Source organism: Lepus europaeus, chromosome 8, assembly GCF_033115175.1.
Source record: "Lepus europaeus isolate LE1 chromosome 8, mLepTim1.pri, whole genome shotgun sequence".
Taxonomy (NCBI): Eukaryota; Metazoa; Chordata; class Mammalia; order Lagomorpha; family Leporidae; genus Lepus; species Lepus europaeus.
The window spans coordinates 65090329-65113004 of record NC_084834.1 but is presented as its reverse complement, the minus strand read 5'-3'; the positions used below and the strand labels follow the sequence as shown (position 1 = coordinate 65113004).

The following is a 22676-nucleotide window of genomic DNA, read 5'->3' as shown; positions in this document are numbered from 1 at the left end:
GCCTAAGAACTGGTTTTACAATTAACTCTCAATACAACTCATTGAGGACAGAGGTCCTCCATGGGGAGTTAGTGCACAGTGACTCTTTTTTTTTTTTTTTTTTTTTTTTGACAGGCAGAGTGGACAGTGAGAGAGAGAGACAGAGAGAAAGGTCTTCCTTTTTGCCGTTGGTTCACCCCCCAATGGCCGCTGCGACCGGCACATTGCGCTGATCCGAAGCCAGGAGCCAGGTGCTTCTCCTGGTCTCCCATGTGGGTGCAGGGCCCAAGGACTTGGGCCATCCTCCACTGCCTTCCCGGGCCATAGCAGAGAGCTGGCCTGGAAGAGGGGCAACCAGGATAGAATCCGGCGCCCCAACCAGTACTAGAACCTGGTGTGCCAGCACCGCAAGGCAGAGGATTAGCCTGTTAAGCCACGGCGCCGGCCAACACAGTGACTCTTGTTGTTAACAGTTAACACTCTAATGTATGATGTCAGTGACCTCTCAAGGTTCCTGAAATGAGCCACCTAGGCTATCGAAGCCTGTTGAGTCCACAAACTCTGTCTCTGTGGACAAGGCCATAAGCAAGGTGGAAGCTCTCTCCCTTCAGAGAAAAGTACATCCTTCTTTGATGGTCCCTTCTTTCTACTGGGGTCTCACAGATATCCCTCATGCAGAATATTTTTTGCCACAGTGTCTTGGCTTTCCATGCCTGAAATGCTCCCATGGGCCTTTCAGCCAGACCAGGAAACCTTAAGGGCTGATTCTGTTATCAGAGTGTTACTTAAAGCAATTGTCATTCTATGAGTCTACTGTGTGGACTGCTTCCCATGTTGTACAATCTCTCAAGGATCTTTAAAAAAGAGTATTTCTAATCTCTTACAATTAAGAAATAGGTAAAATACATCAACAATCCATTCCTGAACTCATTGCAACACTCATTCCTGAACCATAGTGTTCATGGATTTCTGAAAGTAGAATTTGAACATGTTCATTTTACAGTTTCTGACTTTAGCCATTATCTCTTTGATCAGTTATTCTTTGTGTGGATTTTCTGCACTTTATCGCAGCAAAACTCCTATCAGTTTTAAGATGCACCCCTAATCCAGCAATGTTAAAATATAGAGAAAGATATGCTTTTTAGATTTAGTGAAACATGTATATTTCTTATACACTAGTGTAGTTAGAACAGCTTTTGTGTGTGTGATAATTTCCAGCCTCACTAAATTAATTGTATGTGTATATACAAATTACTTCAGCTCACTGGGGCTTACTTTCTACATCTCTAAAAGTTTAAAGCTTTGTTTTAAAAACATTTTTTTTTCTTAATATTTATTTATTTACTTGAAAGGCAGAGTTACAGAGAGGCAGAAGCAGAGAGGTCTTCCATCTGCTGGTTCACTCTCCAGATGGCCACAATGGCCAGAGCTGGGCCAATCCAAAGCCAGGACCCTGGAGCTTCTTCCGGATCTCCCATGTGGACCCAGGGGCCCAACCAACTGGGCAACTGGACCATCTTCTAGTGCTTTCCCAGGCCATAGCAGAGAGCTGAATCGGAAGTGGAGCAGCCGGGACTCGAACCAGTACCCATATAGGATGCCAGCATTGCAGGCGGCAGCTTTACCTGCTACGCCACAGCACTGACCCCTTAAATACTTTTAATAATTAAATTTGTTTACTGTAACAAAACAAGATAAATAAAAAAATTTTTTATTAAAAGAAAATTGTTTTGGCTTGCCTTAAGTAGATTTCAAGTAGTAAAATTTCTTTAGGTAATCTTTATCTTTGAACTCAGAAGCAACCAGGAAGCATTCATAGACTAGAAGAGCACTGTAAACTCTGACCTTTTGTCATTTGTATTTTCTAAGAAAAGGGGCAAATGTATCAATATTTCTCTTTTTTAAAAGATTTATCTTATTTGAAAGACAGAGTGATGGAGAAAGGGAGACACAAAGAAAGAAATCTTCCATTCAGTGGCTTATTCCCCAAATGGCCGTAACAGCCAGAGCTGGGCCAGGCTGAAGCAAGGGTCTGGAACTCCATATGGGTCTCCCAGGAGGGTGCAGGGGTCCAAGGACTTGAACCATCATCCACTACTTTCCCAGGTGCATTTCCAGGGAACAGAAAGCAAGTGGAGCAGCAGTGACTGGCATGGGGAATTCTGGCATTGCCCTCTGTGCCACAATGCCGGTTCCCATATCAATATTTCCTTTAAAAATTTAAACCATTCTTTAGCCCAGCATTGCCTAGATTTCTTAAATACTAATCCCAGGGGCCAGCATTATGGCTTGGGTTAAGCTTCTACCTGTAGTTCTGGTGTCCCATTTGGGTTGTGGTTCGAGTCCTGGCTGCTCTACTTCCAATCAGCTCCCTGCTATTGCACCTGGGAAAGCAGTGAAGGATGGTCCAAGACCTTGTACCCTTGCACCTACATGGAGGCTTGGAAGAAGGCTCCTGCCTCCTGGCTTTGGCCTGGCCCAGTCCCAGACATGGTGGATTTGGGGAGTGAACCAGCAGATGGAAGATGACTGTCTCTCTGTCTCTCTCTCTGTGTGACTCTGACGTTCAAATAAATAAAATAAATCTTTAAAAAAGAAATACTAATCTCAGAATATAAATTAGCATGTTAAAGTTTCTAAGAGCTGTTGTTAAAAAAAATTAAATTTGTTCAACTCAGTATTTCCCAAATTAGCTTTCACATAATTTTTTAAGATAATAATGTATATTTGTCATCTTGTAGAACATATTTGAGGAATCATTTTATCTTTACCTTTTGCTTTCCTAACTAAATTTCATACAAAGTTTCACAGATCGTAGATTCTTTACCTTCTCAAAGATCACTTTAATCTCCATGTGTTTTTCTTTTGAAAAGTTTGAGCAAACACTGTCCATGATATATTTTAAGCTTCTGGCAAGTGCTAAATGTAAGTAAGGATTCTTTTAGCCCTCAGTAGAGTTCATTCTACCATCATACTGCTTTTCAAAAAGGACCTGTGTTTTCATGTGTGTTCCTAAGATAGAATTTGTTTGTGTGGTTTGCAGTTTTGTCTGTTTTTGTTTCTTTTTATCATGTCACATTTGAGTTTGATTTAATTGAGACTGTCCTTTTTTTATAGTGCTGTTTCCTACATTAATTTGGACCATTTGGAATTTTATTCCTGCTGTTATTCATACTCATGTTTTAAGTGTCAGATATGAACAGTTTAACTATGGGAGAAATATGCATAAATCTGATTTCATCTTGAAAAGAGTTAGCATTTGGGAGGAAAAAATTAGCTAATTTCATAACAGTAAAAGAAAATAAAACCAGCTTGTTCCTGTTATTTGTAGTTGTGTTCTATAAAGTTGCTGTGAGTGTTGAATTAGTGAATTTGGAAGCATTACTCCTAAGATTCAGTTCCTGCAAGCCTTTGGTCACAACATCTTCATCAATTGCTCATTGTATAACCCTGTTTTATATATATTCTGTTTAAGGCAACTTGTTTAACATGTATTATTGATTCATGAACTTTGAACTCAGTGCCAATAGCATTAACTCATACCTTAAGGAAGCTTATTATCTAACATATATATTTGTTCCATAAGGCATATCACATCCATCTTGTGCTTAGGTACTTAAGCAGTGCACCAAAGTGTGAAATCACCAAGAAAAAAAAAAAGGCATAATAGCACAAGCAGTGTAACAGCAAATAATCTGTAGGCAAGATACTTGCTCATAGCAGCAGGGTAATTAATGTCTTGTACTGCCACAACTGGAATGTACATTGTTGTGATGTAGAATTAATCAGTCAGGGAGATAGGATTAGATTAATGAGCTGGAGACCACCTCTTCCCCCTCCCTACCACTAGCCCTGGCTTGATCTCACCTAAATCCACCCTCCTGTCAATTACACTATGTAACCAGTCCCCTTTTGGAAATGGATAAGAGGCCGGAGCACACTGGACCCACCCCTGCTCTCCCTTGCACCTCTTGTGCATGTGGCCATTTTGCCACTTCTCATGCCTGCTGCTCCAAGGCACCTGCTGCAGCCACTCTCCTGCCCGCATGCCCTCTCCCACTTGCAGCCTCTGGCCCACTCCCTGGAAAAGACTGGTATGGAACTCCCCATTTGCCCTTCTTGGGCCCCTCTCCCTTAATAAAGCTCTCATGTTCCTGTGTATTTCTCTCACTTCCCCAAATAAATCCTGAACTTTACCATGTTGCCTGCTCATTTGTGCCTGAGCTTAGAATTCTTTAAGCTAAAGGCAAGAACGTGAAATATTAAAATTTGGTTTATGTTCCCTGATAACAGTTGGGCAACTCAGCATTTTCACTGCTCCACACATGCCCTCAAATGACCAAGAAAGCTTAAGGAAGTGTTAATTTGGAGGTTACAAATAGCAGGTAGGAGAATTTGTGAATATGAAATCTGAATAATTAGGGTCAACCAGGACGTAGAGGCTGGAGGCTGTGTTATCTACTACATCCTGCAGATATGTATTTGATAGATAACTAATATTTATTAGAAAGTCACTAAAATATCCCGCAGAAGTTTGTTATGCCTTTGAAAATTATAAAATTTTAAAACTTTTTATTTTAAATACTTTTAATAATAAAATGTGTTTACCATGACAAGACTAGGTAAGTAGAAAATATTTTTCATTAAATGAAAATTTTATTGGTTTGCCTTAAGTAGAATTCATTTAGTAATATTTGTTTATTCTTCATATAGGGGGAAAGTCCAGGAAGCAGTCATAGGTAAGACTTTAAAAAACAAAACAAATTGTATGTGAACTATGGGATACTCTAAGAATTCAGATTCTGTCATTTGCTTACTTTAAAACACTGAGGAGCTCATGTTTTAGAACCTTAGTTTTCTCTTCCTAATAAGATTGAAACATACATATTTTAAAAGATTGTTTTGAAGATTAAAAATTTTAATGTATGTAACTACCTGGATACTATCCTATTGAACCTAAGTTATATGTTATTTTTAGTTTTCTTAAAATCATTTACTATTGATAAGTACATTCAAGTTAGTTAACCTTATCCTCCTTTTCCTTCCCTATGAAATTCTGTTCTGTTAGTCATGTTTTTTATAGCTTTTAATTATAACTAGAATCTTGGTGCTATAATTTATTTAAGCAGCCTTTTTATATTTATTAAAATTACATATACTACTTGAAAAAAGAAGCATCTAATTGAACTCAGAAGAAAGTTCTTGATATAAAGAGAATATTTTTATATGCTATTTCATATTTTAAGTGTGTGCTCCTTACCTTTTTCAGTTTAGCAAACATTTATTAAGCAGTTGTCATGTGCCGGAGACTTCCTAGACCCTGGGATTAAAATACCAGACATATCTGTACATTAGAAGAAAAAACATTCTGGTCTATGAGATATATTCTGGAGATGACTAATTTCAACAGGAGGTAGAAAAGCAATTAAGTAACAGTTATAGCACTTGCTAGGAAACCCATTGCCCAAGAGTATGGAAAGGTGTGTCCAGTAATTTTTTTTAAAAGAGGATGACACCTGGGTTGATACCCAAAGAGTTGGTTAGTAGTTACCGTGTACACAGAGAACATTACAGACAGAAGAAATTACATAAGCAAAATGAGGGTTGATTGGAAAGTGGCTCTAGCAAAGTATTTGGGGTGTAGAAGTGTTCTGTGTCTTGCTTTGGTGGGAGGTTACATGAGTGTCTACAACTGTCAAAACGTTATGAGCTGAATATTAAATGTGTATTTTTATTTTATTAGTTACCCATCTAAAATAGAAAGCTCTAAACTAGAGGAACAGAAGTAGCATGCTGGTTAAACATGGTAGTTCTAAGAGCACTAGAAGAGAGGTGTAAAGATGAGCAAGAAGTATTCAGCCAAAAGAACCAGGAGAACATAGGAATCAAAGTGGGGGGTAGAGACAGATGGATGGGTTAGAGGGACTGGTCACACAGTACCTGAAAGGTAAGGCTTTGCAGTTGTCTATTGTGTTTGGCAATGAAGAAGCCACTGATCACCTTTGCTGGAGTTGACAGAGTGATTATAGCAGAGGCAGATTGCAGTGAATGGAAGATTAGTCTCCCTGAGTTTAAATTCTATCCTTGTCATGTGCTATGTGGCTTACTTGAACACATTCTTAATCTGTCTTTGTCACATTTCCTTCATATGTGTAATTTGTATCTACCATATAAGGTTGTTGGGAGGATTAAAATTAGTTAATATGTGTAAAACATCTAGAAGACAGCCTGGCATGTATTAAGTGCTGGATATGCTAGCTGTTGATAATATATATTTAATTTCAAGAATTTTGGCTGAAAGAGAAGGAGAAAAGGAGCAATAGCTAGAACTAGATACAGATCAAATCAAGGTTTTTTCCTTCTTCCTTCTCTCCTTCTTCACATGGAAGAGAAATAAAAACAAAAGGATTAGGTTAGAGGTAAAAGAGAGATGCTAATTGATGGAGCAGTGTCCCAAAGAATTATCTCGAGTGGGAGGAGAGATGGCATCAGTAGTGAGGGAATCAAGAGTTAAGTGTAGGAGTTAAGGACACTGCCTCTGGGAAGTGAAGGAAAGCATAGGAAGAACATACTTAAGTTAGGGAGAGGCAAGAATTTAAAGAAATTCATGGTTGATACTCCCCATTTCTTAAAGTGGGATGGAACTCCTTAAGAGAAGAAAGTTTGAATAAGAATCTTAAGGAGTATGTGAAAGTTTTGAAATAGTTAGCATAGAAGGTGAAAGGGAGTTGACCATGCTTAAGTAAAATGACTGTTGCTGGGGCCTAAGGCTGAATTGATGTTAGATTTTCTCTAGTGGCCCACCACAGAACAGGCTAATTGTGGAAATAATCCAAGGTCAGAATACAAGTAAACTGAGTGAATATGATGAAATGATAGCAGTGCAGGAAGGTGAGTATGTTGGTAGGAAAATAATTTAGAGGTGCAGTGATGTCCACATTGGTTGTAAGTGAAGTAAAGCTAAGAGGTTTACCATATAGATGGATGGGTAGAAAAGAGAAGGATAAAGGGCCTTGGGAGGCCAGGGTAAAAGAGGAAGGTTAAGAGTTCCAGAGTCTGTGAGGGCTTACTTCAGAGTGCGGGGTGCTCGTTTATATTTTGTCATAACATTTTGGGATACTGTCCAGGGTCTATACCCATAGGGTAAGATGGCTAAGACAGCGCCAGAACAAAGGTAAGTGTCTTAAAGAAAATTGTACTGCATAAATAAATGTGATACATGGCCTTGCTCAACTTATATACCAGAACACGTTTTAGAATATATGCTTTTTACCCTTTACAATTGAAGTTGTCATGTCTAATTGCTTTTATACACTTACAATAGCAAAATTTCAGAATTTCATTGACTTTGTGTTTTATCAAACTCACCATTTTTTATTTTTTTCTTTCTTCCTGTACCCCCCTTTTATGTAGACCTCTTACTGAGGAAGAAATTGTTGACCTAAGAGAAAGACATTATGATTCTATTGCTGAAAAACAGAAAGACATTGATAAGAAAATTCAAAAAGAGGTAAATAGTCTTCTATGTTGCTTATATATATGTTATCATAAAGCCTCATTTATTGGGGAGAATTGTCATTAGATAATATATTACATACAGTCATTGGATCTATATTTAGTTATATACAGGTAAAATGATTTAAATAACTAGTCCAGCAAATTGCAATTTCTTTTTAGTTTGATTTAACTTGTCAGAAATTCTGTGATGCCAAAAACTGAATATACTATATTCTTTTAAAAGTAATTTCTTAATTCACAGATGGGAATGCTAGCAAGAATGTGTACCTTCATGTTTAAAACAAACTTAAAAATATTCTTTCACACTGTGTGGTTTGTTTTTTTTTTTAGTTTTTGTCTTTTTATTTGTTTTCAGTGAACCAAGTACTTCTAGCAGTCATAATGTTATTTAATATACTTATGAAAATGGCCTACAATTATAGTATTTTCACTAAACTGAATGGAATTGGTCATATTCCATTATATTTTAAAAATTTACTTGGTACCAATTAGTAATTTCAAAAGCATTAACTTAGCTACACAAAGGTATTAATATTACTCAAAAGAAAAAAAATGCGTTGAAATTTGACTTTTACCTTAGCTTTGACATATCATTAAAGCAGTAGGTATGCTTTTATGAACAGTAAAAGCTCAAAGTTGAAAGAACTCATAATTTTTTAACAGTTTCATAATAATAACATTAAGGAGGCATGTATATCAATTTTAATTAGATGGAGAGCCATGAATTTTTAGAAAATGTAGTACTCTTGGTAGACAGTGGTATGATTGGTCTTAATTTTAAAGATCTTTGACTTAAAAAAGCCAAAACAGTTAAACTAGTTAAGTGTTAAAAGGATTGTTGAAAATGAAGACCATTGCATATTCTAATCTAGAAACAGTTCCATATTTAATGAAATTAGATGTTTTTGCTTCAAAATTCAACTTCTAAAGAATTCTGTAATGTGTTTCATATCGTTTGAGTTATTTTATAAAGGGAGGAATTGAAATGAACAATCACAAAAATTTCAATTCTGTTAATGCCTCATAGAAATCATTTTTTCAGTGATTTATTTTTTATTTTACAAATTAGAGAAGCATTTGCTTTTTAGAGCAGTTAGACAGGTTCTGATTTTGTTAATCCTTATCGTTTTGTTCATGTACAGTTAGCCTTACAGGAGGAGAAGTTAAGACTAGAAGAAGAAGCTTTATACGCTGCACAGCGTGAAGCAGCCAGGGCAGCAAAGCAGCGAAAGCTCTTGGAGGTGAGGGGAAAAGACCCCAACATACATTAGGGTTACTTTTCTCCTTATTTTCTCTGACAAATCTTAGTTGGACCTTTTTCCCCCTGTAGATTCAAGCTTCTTGTTTAACAATAAATGTATCTATGCATATATTCTTGGGAATTTAAAAAGCAAATTGATCAATCCTTAATGACTAGAAATAACATCAAATTTATATGTTTGAATTGAACGCTGTTTAGCAGCAGCTAATTCCTGCTTATCTTACATGTGATATTAGTGCTCAAAAATTATTCAGTATTCTTAAAATAAACATGCTCTTAGAGGTAAAACATGGCAAAGCTAGCAATGTAGTTAATTTCCAAAGCATTTTCTTTTTTCTAAACAGTTCCTAGAACTGCTGGGATTTCTTATGCTTTCTAGAATCAGACAAGCTGTGTGATTTTGTCTCACTGGGGTGTTGTTTACATCTCATCTTTATCCTTGCATCCTTGGGAGATTGAGAGTTTAGATCTTGAGAAATCTTTGGTATTTTACCAGAAAAGGCTGCAGATGTACCATTTCTCGCCATACTGTAACAGCATGAATAGCAGACCTTTGTGGAGCTCTATCTAAGTGTCAGGATCTGTTCTAAGTCATTTAAATGTTGTGCCTATTTAATCCTCACAGCCACCTTAGGAGATAGGTGGTGTTTTAATCCCCATATTACCGATGAGGAAACTGAGGGCCAGGTAGAGTAAGCCATTTGCTTGAAATCATTCAGCTAATAAATGGCACATCAGAGTATTACTTAGTATCTTCCTCCATATTCTGCCCATTCCTTACCATAGTGGTAACTGACGTAGTACAAAGAACATGTCAGATAATAAAACAGAGAAACTGAAAACTGTTTATCATGTTAGTATGTGATTTTTATGTGAATTGTATTCTCTCTCATGTTTCAGCTGATAAATTATATGGGAGGGAGTGGCTTTTTTTTTTTTAGCAAATTCTTAAATAGAAAAATATAAACTGTCACTTTCTAAGAAATTAATGTACTGCTTTTAATACAGGTGCCTGGGTTTGCTACCACTTGCCTTATAAAAACTAAAAGGATTCCATTTGCAGCATTCATTGGGTTGATTTCCAGGGTTCTCTCCATTTTTCCTTCTCTGAATGATACAGGGATACAAAATCTATACAATATACTCAGTGACACACAAACATTCACAGGCGTATGTCAATTCACTTGATTTTCATCACTCTGAGTTTTCTAGGGCAATAATGTAGCCATCTATAATTTATAGATAAAAAAAAAAAACAGCAAAGGCCATGCCAGGGATACATAGCTCCCAACTATCAGAATATAATTCTGACAGGTCATCTAAACCTTATTTAAATCCTGAATAATAATTCCTTTTACTATTTTTGAGTCAGTTCAGCCAAGTCTTATAAATTCTTTGTTTTAATGCTACTTATTTTTACCCAGATTAGAACCTAATGTATAGTGTTAATTATTCCTTTCCTGTCCCTCATATCTCCACTTATTATGAAGTACTTAGGAGTACTCAGGAGATATTGAGAACACCGGCAAACATATGTTTTAAAAGGTTTTTTTTTTTTTAATTACAAATCTTCTAAGTGCTTAGCATATTATATACTGATTAAATGAGAACAATTCTGCCCATAAATAAGAGGATATGGAAGTGAATAATGGTGAATTTAAGAAAAATGACTTTACAGAATAACTTCAAGGGTGTGTTTTTAGAAACCTGGAAAAATATTTAAGTTCTGCATGACTGATTTTTAAAAATACAATTACACAACAGAGTGATTTTGATTTCATTTTGTTTCCAAAGCAAGAAAGGCAGAGAGTAGCACAGCGATGTCATCCTTCCAACAATGGAGAATATCAAAGGTAAATATTGAAACTGTTTCTTCATCCCTTTATAGTAGAAAGTTTTATTTCCAAAGAGATTTGCAGTTCACTTCAGGATGTTTATATACATATTCATGTTTATGTGTTCCCTAAAAGTTATTGCTTCTCAAAGACATTGTCTTAGAAGAGTTCTGACAGCATTTATTTTACTTAAGTTGGAAGATGATCATTTATTTAAATTGACTTCACGGCATTTTTTTTAAGAGTGATCACATCTTCCATATAGAAAGTGATGCAATAGCTGGATGCCTTCAGGTCAGCTGTGTATACTTGAGTTATATATGTTTTCCTTAGACCCTCTCTTTTCTTCTAATAAAGATGATTTTTGATTGTGTTTTGGAAGAAACATCTCATTGTCACATTTCCACTAGTATCCCACTAGTATCATTCAGTGAACCTTATTCATTATCATACACTGTCAGGTTGAACTTATGGCTAAATTTTACAGATTGCGCTTAATTTTTTTCAGTTTCATTCTAGCAATAAGAAAATTAAGACATATTTTTGTTAGGTTATTCTAATTATACAGCAGTTATGAATGTGTGAGATAGGCCTTTAAACTAAAATACTGTCACTAACTTAACTATTTGTTTTGTTGCCTCTACTTTGCATCTTCTGTGAGAAAAAAAATATATATATACATATAAATTCACTTTTATTGCAGTTCAGGACCAGAAGATGACTTTGAATCTTGTTTGAGAAATATAAAGTCACAGTATGAAGTTTTTCGAAGTAGTAGTAAGTCTTTTAAAATATGTTCTGTGTATTTTAAGTTTACTTTAATGCCACGGTAAAAACACATAATTGAAGATCCTGATTCCTTTTCTATAGAACTTTGTGGCCTTTCACCTATATTGCCCAGATAGGTGAATTAACTAGTCATTCTTTATACAGTATCATCTTTCCTATTTAAAAAGGAGTTGGAGCAGAGAAAAATCTCAGGCTCTCTCTGTCAATCCATATAAGGAGTCAAGTATTCTTTTTTCCATTTCTATGCTGTTCTCACCCCTCCCTTTCCCCCAGAAAGAAAAGAAATAATACAAAAGTGTACTTATTTTTCTTGTTACAACTTGATTTCTAAGATTTAGATGTTTATTCAAGTTTCAAAAATTAAAACTGCAGTGCTGCCCAGTAGGGGAAACAACAGAATTTCCTTTTGAAAATACAGATTTAGGCCAGCACTGCAGCTCAATAGGCTAATCTTCTACCTGCGGCGCCAGCACCCTGGGTTCTAGTCCCAGTCTGGGCGCCAGATTCTGTCCTGGTTGCTCCTCTTCCCGTCCAGCTCTCTGCTGTGGCCTGGGAAAGAAGTGGAGGATGGCCCAAGTCCTTGGGCCCTGCACCCGCATGGGAGACCAGGAGAAGCACCTGGCTCCTGCCTCTGGATCAGCACAGTGTGCCGGCCGAAGCGGCCATTGGGGAGTGAACCATCGGAAAAGGAAAACCTTTCTCTCTGTCTCTCTCTCTCTCACTGTCCACTCTGCCTGTAAGAAAAAAAAAAAAAAAAAAGAAAAGAAAGAAAATACGGATTTAAAGATTTTAATTAAAAATTATATTTTAAAGAAAGAAAATATAGCCTGCCTTTCATGTGTTTTATCATTTTTAAGCCCCCTTTGTAATTGAGTGTTGAAACATTATCTAAAATTAATTATGTAAAAAGTTTATAATGAATATTTATATGTAAATGAAACCCTTTATACAACTGTTCCTAATGGAAACTTAGCAATATAATTATTTTAATTATTGTTTCTTAAGTTAAAAGGAATACTTATATTTAGAGAGATAGTTGTTGTAAAAGAAAATGACTATTGTGGTCAAATGTACAGATGACATTTAATTGTGTTTGGTGTGTTTTCTAGGACTCTCGTCTGATGCCACAGTTCTTACACCAAATACAGAAAGCAGTTGTGATTTAATGACCAAAACTAAGTCAACTAGTGGAAATGATGACAGCACATCCTTAGACCTAGAGTGGGAAGATGAAGAAGGTATTATATAATTCACAATTTTATCTTAAAGATCCAATTCATGTTGATTTATATAAATCTCCTGCCCTGTTAGTTTATTTAAACAGAAATGAATGCAAGGCCTTGAAAAATCAGTATAAAAATTTTCTGTACTGTTTTGTATTAGTGATCATCTTGTGGTGACAAATTGTTTAGGAAATACTTAATTTTTAATGTTTCTTGAGATTTAGAAAATAAATGTTAATTTCTTAAAATTTTTGTAATTGACAATTTTATTTGTTAGGTGCTTTTTTTATTTATTTAAATTTTTATCTGAGAGGCACAGAGAGAGAAAGAAAGAGTAAGCTCCCATCCACTGGTTCATACCCCCAAACCCCCAAAAGCAGAGGCTGGGTTGGGACAAAAGCTGGAAGCCAGAAACATAATCTCAGTCTTCCATATGGGTGGCAAGAACTCATAACTTGAATGATCACCATTGCCTCTTGGGATTTGCATTGGCAGGAAGCTGGGGTCAGGAACCAGGTATCCAACTGGGTACTCTGATGTGGGACACCAGTTTTTCTACCAGTATCTTAACTGGTAAGCTAAACACTGCTTCTTAGTCATTTTTATAAAACAAAAGCTATACCTCAGATATGGATTTGAAATTTTAGCTATACATATTCCTAGTGGCAGCATTTTAAATTATTCACTTGTTTTAAACTACAATTTGTTCATCATTAAAAGGGAATAATGAATCTACTTTAATAGATAAGATTTCACTGTCATGTATTTGGAGTCTGAATATGCCTGGCACATGTAGGCAGTTAGTAAATATCTGAGCAAATGAATGGATAAATGTTGTGAGGATTAAATAAAAGTTATATAAGATACCAAGTGTTTATGTAACAGGTGTGTGATATGTGTTAAATATTCAAAATTGTAGCTAAAAATGTTGTCTTTTTAAAATATAGTTCACTGAATAAGACCCCAATTTTCATATTTTTAATAAGCAATCCAGAAAGGAAAACTGGATTATAAAATATGGGACTTTAGGAAAAATAATAAGTATTAAACATTTCATAGAATTTTGAGATTAAGTGAACCTTAGATACCCTCTGTTCAAACCATTGTTTTATCAGATAGATAAATAGACAGATACATTAGGAAACTGGATAACTTTATCAAAGTCTGCATAACTTTAAGTATTCTCAGCTAAACACCATTTTCCCAATCCTGTATTAGTTATTGCATATTTGGATCCCAATCATCAAACTTTATTTATTTATTTATTTAGTGCTTACCATTTTATTTCTCATCTTTGGAATTTTTTATCTTGGCATACGTTATCTAATCATGATTTTTTTAAAAAAAATTCATTCTGGTTTTAACATCTTGTTAAATTTGACCCTTCTCCTTTCAGGTCATTTAATTACTGATTCTATTCTCCACATTATATGTTAATCAAATGTGTAGATAAAGTGACTTTCTAGGTTTTTATTGAAGTTATTAATGGAATTATTAAATTGGACTAGGCAGAGGACAGAGCTCACTAAAAACATACTTCTGGGTTGATATATATAAGTCCACAGAAACAAATTCACAGATTACATTAGCATCTGGTGCATATTTTTGTCTTGTCTATAGAAATAGCTTGCTATACTGGCTTATGTTTTTGTGATTTTTCAGGTGTCATAGATAACAGTGATATAGACATAATTGTTCTTTTATTACTATAGGATGTAATGTTTTAAGAACAAAAAATAAAATCATTGTCTGTGTTGAGGCATATTCTCTCATCATATCTGCCAATCCTACATTTTAATTCTGTTACCAGTGTTGATTCCAAAAACTCAGATTTAATTTCTGTCCTCCCTTCTGCTAATAAAATGATATTTTTTTCTTCTAAGATTTTTAACATTTTCACTTTACCAACCAATTTCTTTCTATTCAGACTTAAAACTAATACAGTTTCCCCTTAAAACATCTCTACTCCATTATTGTACAGTCAAAAAGTCTAAGAACACCAAATTTGGAACTAGCCCGAGTCCATCAGAATTCTTGATTTACCACTTGTAACTGTGTGACCTTATGCAAATCACTTATCCTTCAGTCCCATTTCCTCAACTATAAAATGGGGATAATGATAGTACTTATTTCATAGAGTTGTTGAGGATTAAATCATTCAGTATCTATGAAGTGCATACAGCACTAACTGGAACTTAGCATTGGAAAAGTGTGTGTTGTTATTATCATTGGAATGATTGTCATTCTTGGGAAATGAAATTATCATAATTGGAAAGGACCTTGGCCAACACACTTTGGCCACATAAGTTGAAATCCTCCATTTATTCTGTTTTATTTGTGACTCTTCAGAAGTTTCGCCTTATTAAATAATCAGTGTGGCATCAAAAATGCTCTTTGGTAAATATTAATATTTTTATCAAAGGCATATTTTGGGATTAGACTCCAAACAGTTTCCCTTAATAAGGCCCACAGAGGACTGGCTTTTTAAGTTAATTTACAAAGAAAGTCTGATAATTATATAAAATCAATATGGTTGAACTGGGAAGTCTTTTAATGTAGCTATTTATCTACATCTAGAATTCTGAAATCTGTGTTCCAATCCTAGGGATGACTAGAATGCTTCCCATGAGAGAACGTTCCAAAACAGAGGAAGACATTCTCCGGGCAGCGCTGAAGTACAGCAGTAAGAAGACTGGAAGTAACCCGACATCAGCCTCTGATGATTCCAATGGGCTGGAGTGGGAGAATGATTTTGTTAGTGCGGAAATGGATGATAATGGCAATTCTGAGTATTCTGGGTTTGTAAATCCTGTATTAGAACTGTCTGATTCTGCCATGCAGCAGTGTGATACAGATCAGCAGACTCGATAGGGTAAAATTGTGTGACCTTGTTTATCAGTTATGACCAAATGTTAAAAACCAACTAGAATGTATAAATGGTTGTGCTGAGCCTTTTTGTAAGGGAAGGGAAGAAACCATGTTGTAAATGCTTATTTTGTTAGAAAGCAGTAGGAATGATAGGCTAGATCTGACTTGCTTCAGAATTAAGTGCAATTTCATCATCTGCCTTCTGCTTTTCCAGACCAATGTATTGGTTCTGTCATGTTACCAATTAAATTATTTTAGCTCTTTTCTTTATAGCATTGTTTCCTATTGGAGATTTTCACTTTTCAAAACATTTTATTTTGAATGCTTTAAACCTACTTCATTGTCTGTGAAATATTAAGGCCTTTTTTTGTGAATTCTCAGCAGGTGTGAAGGGAGCATGAGGAGGAACAAATTGAAAATAGTGTTCCCTTTTCTAGTGTTATTTATTTCTGTGACTACTTTGAGTTTTATTGTCTAATAGTAAGCACAATTAATTTGAGTAGATGACTCTAGGAAATGCTGAGTAGCAGTTTCTTTCTATTCTTATATATCCTAGTATGATAACATTGATTACACCTGAAGAAAGGATAATATGATAAAAATAAGCTTTCAGAGTTTGGACATTTCAAGTTGGATATAATCAACAATACTATTTAAGAAAAAGTATATATTTAGGTTTTTCACTTCATTTTATGTGCCATTATATTGACTTTGAATTGCTATATTAAGTTTTTAGGTGTTGCTATTTTTTTAAATTCTATATTTCCAATGAATGATCTTAGAAAGATTTTACACAGAACATATTCTCTGCATGATTTAAGAAAGAAACACCTAAAAGAGTAATACGGGTATTTTAGAATACATAAAATCTTTTTTGGTATGAAAGTCTTCATTGATTTCATTATAGTTTCCTTGCCTTGTAGTACAAGGTGCTTTAATGGGATGGAACTAAGTTTCTCAATATATACCTGCATTTTGTGATAGACAATTACATCTTCTTTACCCTAAATTGTATGCGTCAATATAAAAAGCCAGGAATATAAAACACACTCTAATTGCTTTCCTTGATTTTGCTGAGGATTGAGTATGGTTTTAGTAATAAACAAATTGTTGTTTGATTTTCCTTTAGTGTGTTTTTCTTTTCTTTTTCTTGCAACAATGACTGCATGTTCCAAAAAATATAGGAAGGTCCAGATATAAATAGTAACTTCAAGTTCTTGGTGTACTTAAAAAAAAAATCATGTGGCCCTTTCAATATTTGAACTGCTAGGCAATGACATCTGTAGTTTTATGTCCTTTTCTATCTCATAGAAATGACATTTTAATATGTAAATATATATTAGCTAATGCTGTTATTTATGTCTCTCATAATTTAAGTTGTAGCTATGTCATTGGAAATATTTTAAAGGTAATCTATATTTACATTGCCTGTGTTAATGCTTTTTAAAGTTTGTATACATCAGATGTATATTTTTGGTTTGGCATAAGCTACTATTGTAACTTTTCTTGGCTTTTTGTTCATAAAGAATTTTTTGAAGGAATGGTAACTTCTCAAGGATTGTGAATAAACACATTTTTACATTTAAAGATAATAAACTATTTAATTATTGGTTTTACTATGTAAACATGCAAATATTATGACTTCTGAATTACGATTTTTTTTTAAAGATTTATTTTATTTACTTGAAAGAGTTACAGAGAGAGGTAGAGACAGAGAGAGAGAGGTCTTCCATCCGTTGGTTCACTCCCCAGATAGCCGCAACGGCCAGAACTGTGCCAATCCAAAGGCAGGAGTGAAGAGCTTCTTCCGGGTCTCCCACATGAGTGCAGGGGCCCAAGGTCTTGGGCCATCCTCTAGTGCTTTCCCAGGCCATAGCAGAGAGCTGGATCAGAAGAGGAGCAGCCGGGACTAGAACCGGCATCCATGTGGGATGCCGGCACTTCAGGCCAGGGCATCAACCCGCTGTGCCACAGCGCTGGCCCCATGAATTATGATTATTGAACTCAATATGATTAGACACAAAGGAGTAAATTAGGAAAAGAAGATAGAACTAAACTTTAAAATGTTTTAACTGCTAAGAAAAAGAATAGTAATGTTTTTATGTTTCTTAAAAATATTAGAAGTCACATATTAGGCAACAGTTGGAGAATCTACTGGGTCTGTTAGGGTGTTAGAGACATGGCAGTAAAAAAGACACATATGTTCCTTGATCCTTTACTTACCATTCCGGTGAAAGAGATAGATAGTAATAACCACTATATAAAGAAATTACAGACCACAGTTAGGAAATATATAGTCATAGAACATGGGAAGATAAGTAACCCCTTTTTTTTAAGATTTATTTTATTTATTTGTAAGGCTGAGTTAGAAAGAGAAGGAGAGACAGAGAGAGAGAGAGAGATCTCCCATCTGCTGGTTCATTGCCCAAATAGCATCAACAGCCAGGGCTGGCGCAGACTGAAGCCAACAGCCAGGAGCTTCTTCACGTGGGTGAAGGGGTCCAAGCCCTTGGGCCATTCTACACTGCCTTCCCAGGCACATTAGCAAGGAGCTGGATCGAAAGTGGAGCAGCAAGGACTCAAATCAGTACCCATATGGGATGCCAGCGTCACAGGTGGCAGCTTACCTGCTACGCCACAACACCAGCCCCTCTAAAGTCTTGAAGGGGCTGCCAAAGGGTCTGCCTCCCTTTCTTGAATAAGGCTGCTGTAAGGCAGTTCCTTAGCTAACTCGCTGCTTCCAGTGAGTCACAGACTCTTTACCTTGCCCTCGCTCAGGTACAGTGCAGGCTCCAAAACTGCTTGACTGTAGGTCGCAGTTGGCCCCTCAGTAGTAGCTACCCCATGCTTACATTGTCTGTCATCAGGCCCCTTGGTTCAGTGTCATCTTAGGGACATCCCTAAGGATCCAAACTAACTCCGTGATGATGTTGCTTTTCTACCTGTAAGTAATGGAGTGTCTAAATCTTGTACTGGTCTCCCTACTGGCCAGATCCATGGAAATATTTCAGCCAGTGTAGCAGCTGCTTGAAAGTAATTTCTTCATTCTGATTTGACTTACTAAATGTAATGGGAGGAACAGGCTTGGGAAAGTGGGTGAAATGAGGAGGGCTGGTTGGAAAGGTAAATTTAAGGTGCTTGTGAGAGATTGGATGAAGACTTGAAACGTGCTGGAGTGTATATAGCTCGAGGAAGAGATCTGGGTACAAGTTTGAGAATCACTGGGAGGTCAGTTGTGTTTGAAGTCATTATACTGAGTTCACCTTGGGGAACTCAGAGGCAGAGAATAAATACTGACATTTAGAGGCTGGAGGTAGAAAAATAGCCTAAAGAGCAGCTACAAGAAGAATGCAGAGAACCGGAGAATGTGGTATCAGAGAAGCCAGAAAACGAGGGGTCAGCAGTGTCAAAGCTTTGAGAGGGAGAGGCATGAGGCAGGTTTGGTAAAGGAAGACAGCTGTATGATGTCTGGCACAAGTGAAGGGATGGAAAGCAGAGAGCACAGGAATGAAGAGTAAGAACAGCCAGTTTGGACAATTCATGGAAAAATTCTGTGTCCGCGGAGGAATGGGCTGCCTAGGATTATGTGAGGGTACTTATTTAAGAAGCTAGAACTTCCAAAATGCTGAAATTTAGAATTATGCCTGCTTTTTTTCTAGTAATTGCAGGTATATTTTTCTAGCAGAGAATAGTTTTAATTTTACTTCAACTACATAAAGATATCTTATTCAAAATTTCTCAAGAACATGTTTAAAATTGTTTTCTGTTGAATGTATTCTGGTGTTTTCCTATCTTCATTTACTTGGTACCTCTTTTTAATTATGACAGTAAGAGATCATAAGAGAATTCCATAAAGAAATACTGATTTCCTACACCTGATTTTTGTCTCCTAAGGCAGTAATACGGTGACACCCAGATACAGTAATGTCCTCTGTAGTTGAGAAATCTTTTATATGTGACCACCAGATCTAAGAACCTAACTGTGCTCAGTGCTAATTTTAATAACATGCTATGGTAAGGACACTACATACTTTATCTAAGTTGATCTTCCCAGATACCCTGTGGAATGGGCAATATTTTAATATGGTTTTTCATTAGAGGGATCTGAGTTAGTGTCAGATTACAGGAGAAAGGGTGAACCCAGGTAGAATGATTCAGAGCCCATTCTTATGTAAAGAAATTAGGTGAATACTATTTTTGAGGCATGGAAGTTTGGGGTCTTTCTGCTTAGCTGTCAGAAAAAGTATGCTTACCTTAATTTTGGAGGATTGAAACTTGTTTTAAGATACTACATGTGATACCATAAAAAGGTAACATTGACCTAAAATAAAGTTCCATTGCGTTGTATTGTGACTGTACTCGATCTCCCAAGCTTTGTTTTTAAATGTCACAGTCTTGATTTTTGGTGCACTGATGCCATCACAGAGCCAAATGAATTCATCCCCAGTCACTTGATGGCTTTCCATCAGCAACAAAATAATGAAGCCAGCAACAGAGCTGAATCCATTGCCTTCTTTGTTCACCAGCCCTAATCATGGGTTAAGAGGTAGAAGGCCAGGTAAGCATTTTCATGTAGGATGAATAGCAGAGTGATTGGTCACCAGATTCAGGGAAAACTCATCCTCAATCCCAGGAAATTCCAACTACTCTTCTTTTTTAAAAATAACTTATTTTGGGGGCTGGTGTTGTGGCATAGCAAGTGAAGCTGCTGCCTGCAATGCCATCATCCCATATGGGTGCTGGTTCAAGTCCCCGTTGTTCCACTTCCAGTCCAGCTCTCTGTTGTGGCCTGGGAAGGCAATGGAATATGGCCCAAGAGCTTGGGCCCCTTCCCCCACATGGGAGACCTTGAGGAGACACCTGGCTTCGGATCAATATAGCTCCAGCCGTTGCAGCCACCCGGGGAGTGAACCAGTGGATGGAAGACCTCTCTCTCTGCCTCTCCTGTGTAACTCTTTCAAATAAATCAATCTTTAAAAAATATTTAGAGATACAGATAAAGATCTTTCAACTGCCAGTCCACTGCTGAAATTCCTGCAACAGCCAGGGCTGGGCCAGGCTGAAGCCAGAAGGCCAGAACTCAAACCAGGTCTCCCACATGGGTGATAGGGACCTAAGCCCTTGAGCCGTTACCTGCTACCTCCCACGGTGCTCATTAGCAGGAAGGTGAATCAGAAGCAGTGTAGCCAGGACTTGAGCCATGCACTCTAGTATGGGATGTAAGGGTCTATAGCAGCAACTTAACCCCTGCAGCAAATGCCCACCCTCTGACTACACTTTTTTTTTTTTTTTTAAGATTTGAAAGGCAGAGCAACAGAGATTGAGCTTTTCCATCTGATGATTCACTCCCCAAATATCTGCAATAGCCAGGGCTGGGCCAGGCTGAAGCCAGGAGCCAGGAACGCTACCCAAGTCTCCCATGTGGGTGGTAGGGGCCCAGATGGATTCAAAGCACAGAAGCCAGGACTGCCAACTGTCACTTAGATACAGGATACCGGTGTCCCCGGCACCCTTCCAACTACACTTTTCATAGCTCTCATTCTTGGTCACCACAATCCACTCAGTAAAAGAATGACCATATCTGTTTTTAAATAGATAATTAACAAGGGATATCAGATAACTAAGAAAACAAGAAGGGTCATGAGGTAACACAGAAGCTGCTACCGTATATACACAAACTGTTAACAATAGTTCCCTCCTGTTAGCAAGATCATGACTAACTCTTCTACAAGGCATAGATATTTCATAGATTATTTTGAAAGCTATTTATTTATTTGAAAGGCAGAGCTAGAGAGAGTCAGAGGCAGAAAGACAGAGATCTTCCATCTGCTGGTTCACTCTCCAAATGGCGGCTCTCCAAATGGAGCTGTGCCGATCAGGAGCTTCTTCCAGGTCTCCCACATGAGTGCAGGGGCCCAAGGACTCGGGCCATCTTCTACTGCTTTCCCAGGCCATAGCAGAGAGCTGCATCAGAAGAGGAGCAGCCGGTTCTTGAACCATTGCCCATATGGGATGCCCGCAATGCAGGTGGCAGCGCTGCCCTGCTCATAGATTCTTTTCAAGTAGACCTTAAGTGAACACATACTGTTGAGTCTTTAAAAAATTCATCAAAATACATGCTATGAAAATACTCTGCAGAGATATAAAATTTTGCACCAAAATCTCTTAAGTCTTTTTTCACGAATGTTTTGAGGTAACCTCCATCTTACCTTCATTGGAACAAATGCCATTCATGTTAGTCAGAAATCATAAAGCTTTTGTAAATCAATCAGTGCATTACCGTATTTCCTCTAAAATGGCTCTATAATCATTTAGCACATGAGATTTCACCACTGGAAAGCACAATCACGTCATGAAGTTGCACATTTAGGAAAAAAACTGCCAATGGTTTAACACTGACATTGATTAATGGACTCTTCTACTTAAACAGCCCAAGAAAAATCAATTTCCTGGGACAAATAAGTCCTTAAGGTATGTACTAAAGGTTTCCCAACTTACCTACAGTACCTAGTATCAAACAGCAGTTTTGTTTGCCCTCATTCCTACTCTAGTGTAGCCATTTTGACAAAATGTATTTTCTATCTATGATACCATTGACCAGAGCAACCATCACATTACGTGACTGAGATGAGTGAATGAATGACCCAAACCCACCTTTCCTTGGAACTAGAATTCCAAGGTCTCAGTTTCTTTTGGGTGCAGTGAGCTAGCACACAGGTTTCAGAACAATGGAAAATGCAGCCAGAATGCATGGAGGGGCGGAGCTGGAGGTGTCTGAACCCTGTCTGCAGTCTGCTCATTGCTTCCAGGGGTTCTGTGATGCTCCAGCGCCCCTCTACCCGCTCTGTGCTTCGGTAGTTGGGGTAGAGCATCCATACTTGGTCATCAAAGCAATCCTAGCACCCTCTTGCTCCTGTTATTGCCTCTGGAATTGGGCTACGCAAAGTGTTTCTGTTCTTTGGAGAACAAAGGTAAGTTATATAATAGCCAACTCTCATTTACTGATCTTTTAAGGAAAGAAAAAGAGATAAAAAATAAAAATATATTTCTCAAGTTGAACAAAAACTTCCAGGATGGCTTCAGATCAGCCCAGCTCCAGTCATTGTGGCCATTTGGGGAGTGAACCAGTGATTGGAAGCCCTTTCTGTCTCTCCCACCCTGTTTATAACTGCCTCTCAAATAAACAAATAAATCATTAAAAAA

The 22676-nt window shown here is 36.9% G+C and overlaps 1 protein-coding gene across 2 annotated transcripts in view; it reads left to right on the top strand.

Annotated features, from left to right (window-relative positions):
• Nucleotides 1-17044, top strand: part of AP1AR (adaptor related protein complex 1 associated regulatory protein) — a 44080-nt gene extending 27036 nt beyond the window's left edge. Inside the window, exons 4-10 of one of the 2 annotated variants that reach the window (XM_062199733.1) lie at nt 4693-4718; nt 7393-7489; nt 8640-8738; nt 10553-10611; nt 11297-11370; nt 12492-12620; nt 15211-17042. In XM_062199733.1, the coding sequence (XP_062055717.1) occupies nt 4693-4718; nt 7393-7489; nt 8640-8738; nt 10553-10611; nt 11297-11370; nt 12492-12620; nt 15211-15476 (750 nt within the window). In that variant the 3' untranslated portion in view covers nt 15477-17042. Of the gene's footprint in view, nt 1-4692; nt 4719-7392; nt 7490-8639; nt 8739-10552; nt 10612-11296; nt 11371-12491; nt 12621-15210 lie in introns of both variants that reach the window. The other variant, XM_062199734.1, reaches the window with a different exon arrangement.
• Nucleotides 17045-22676: the final 5632 nt, after the last annotated feature.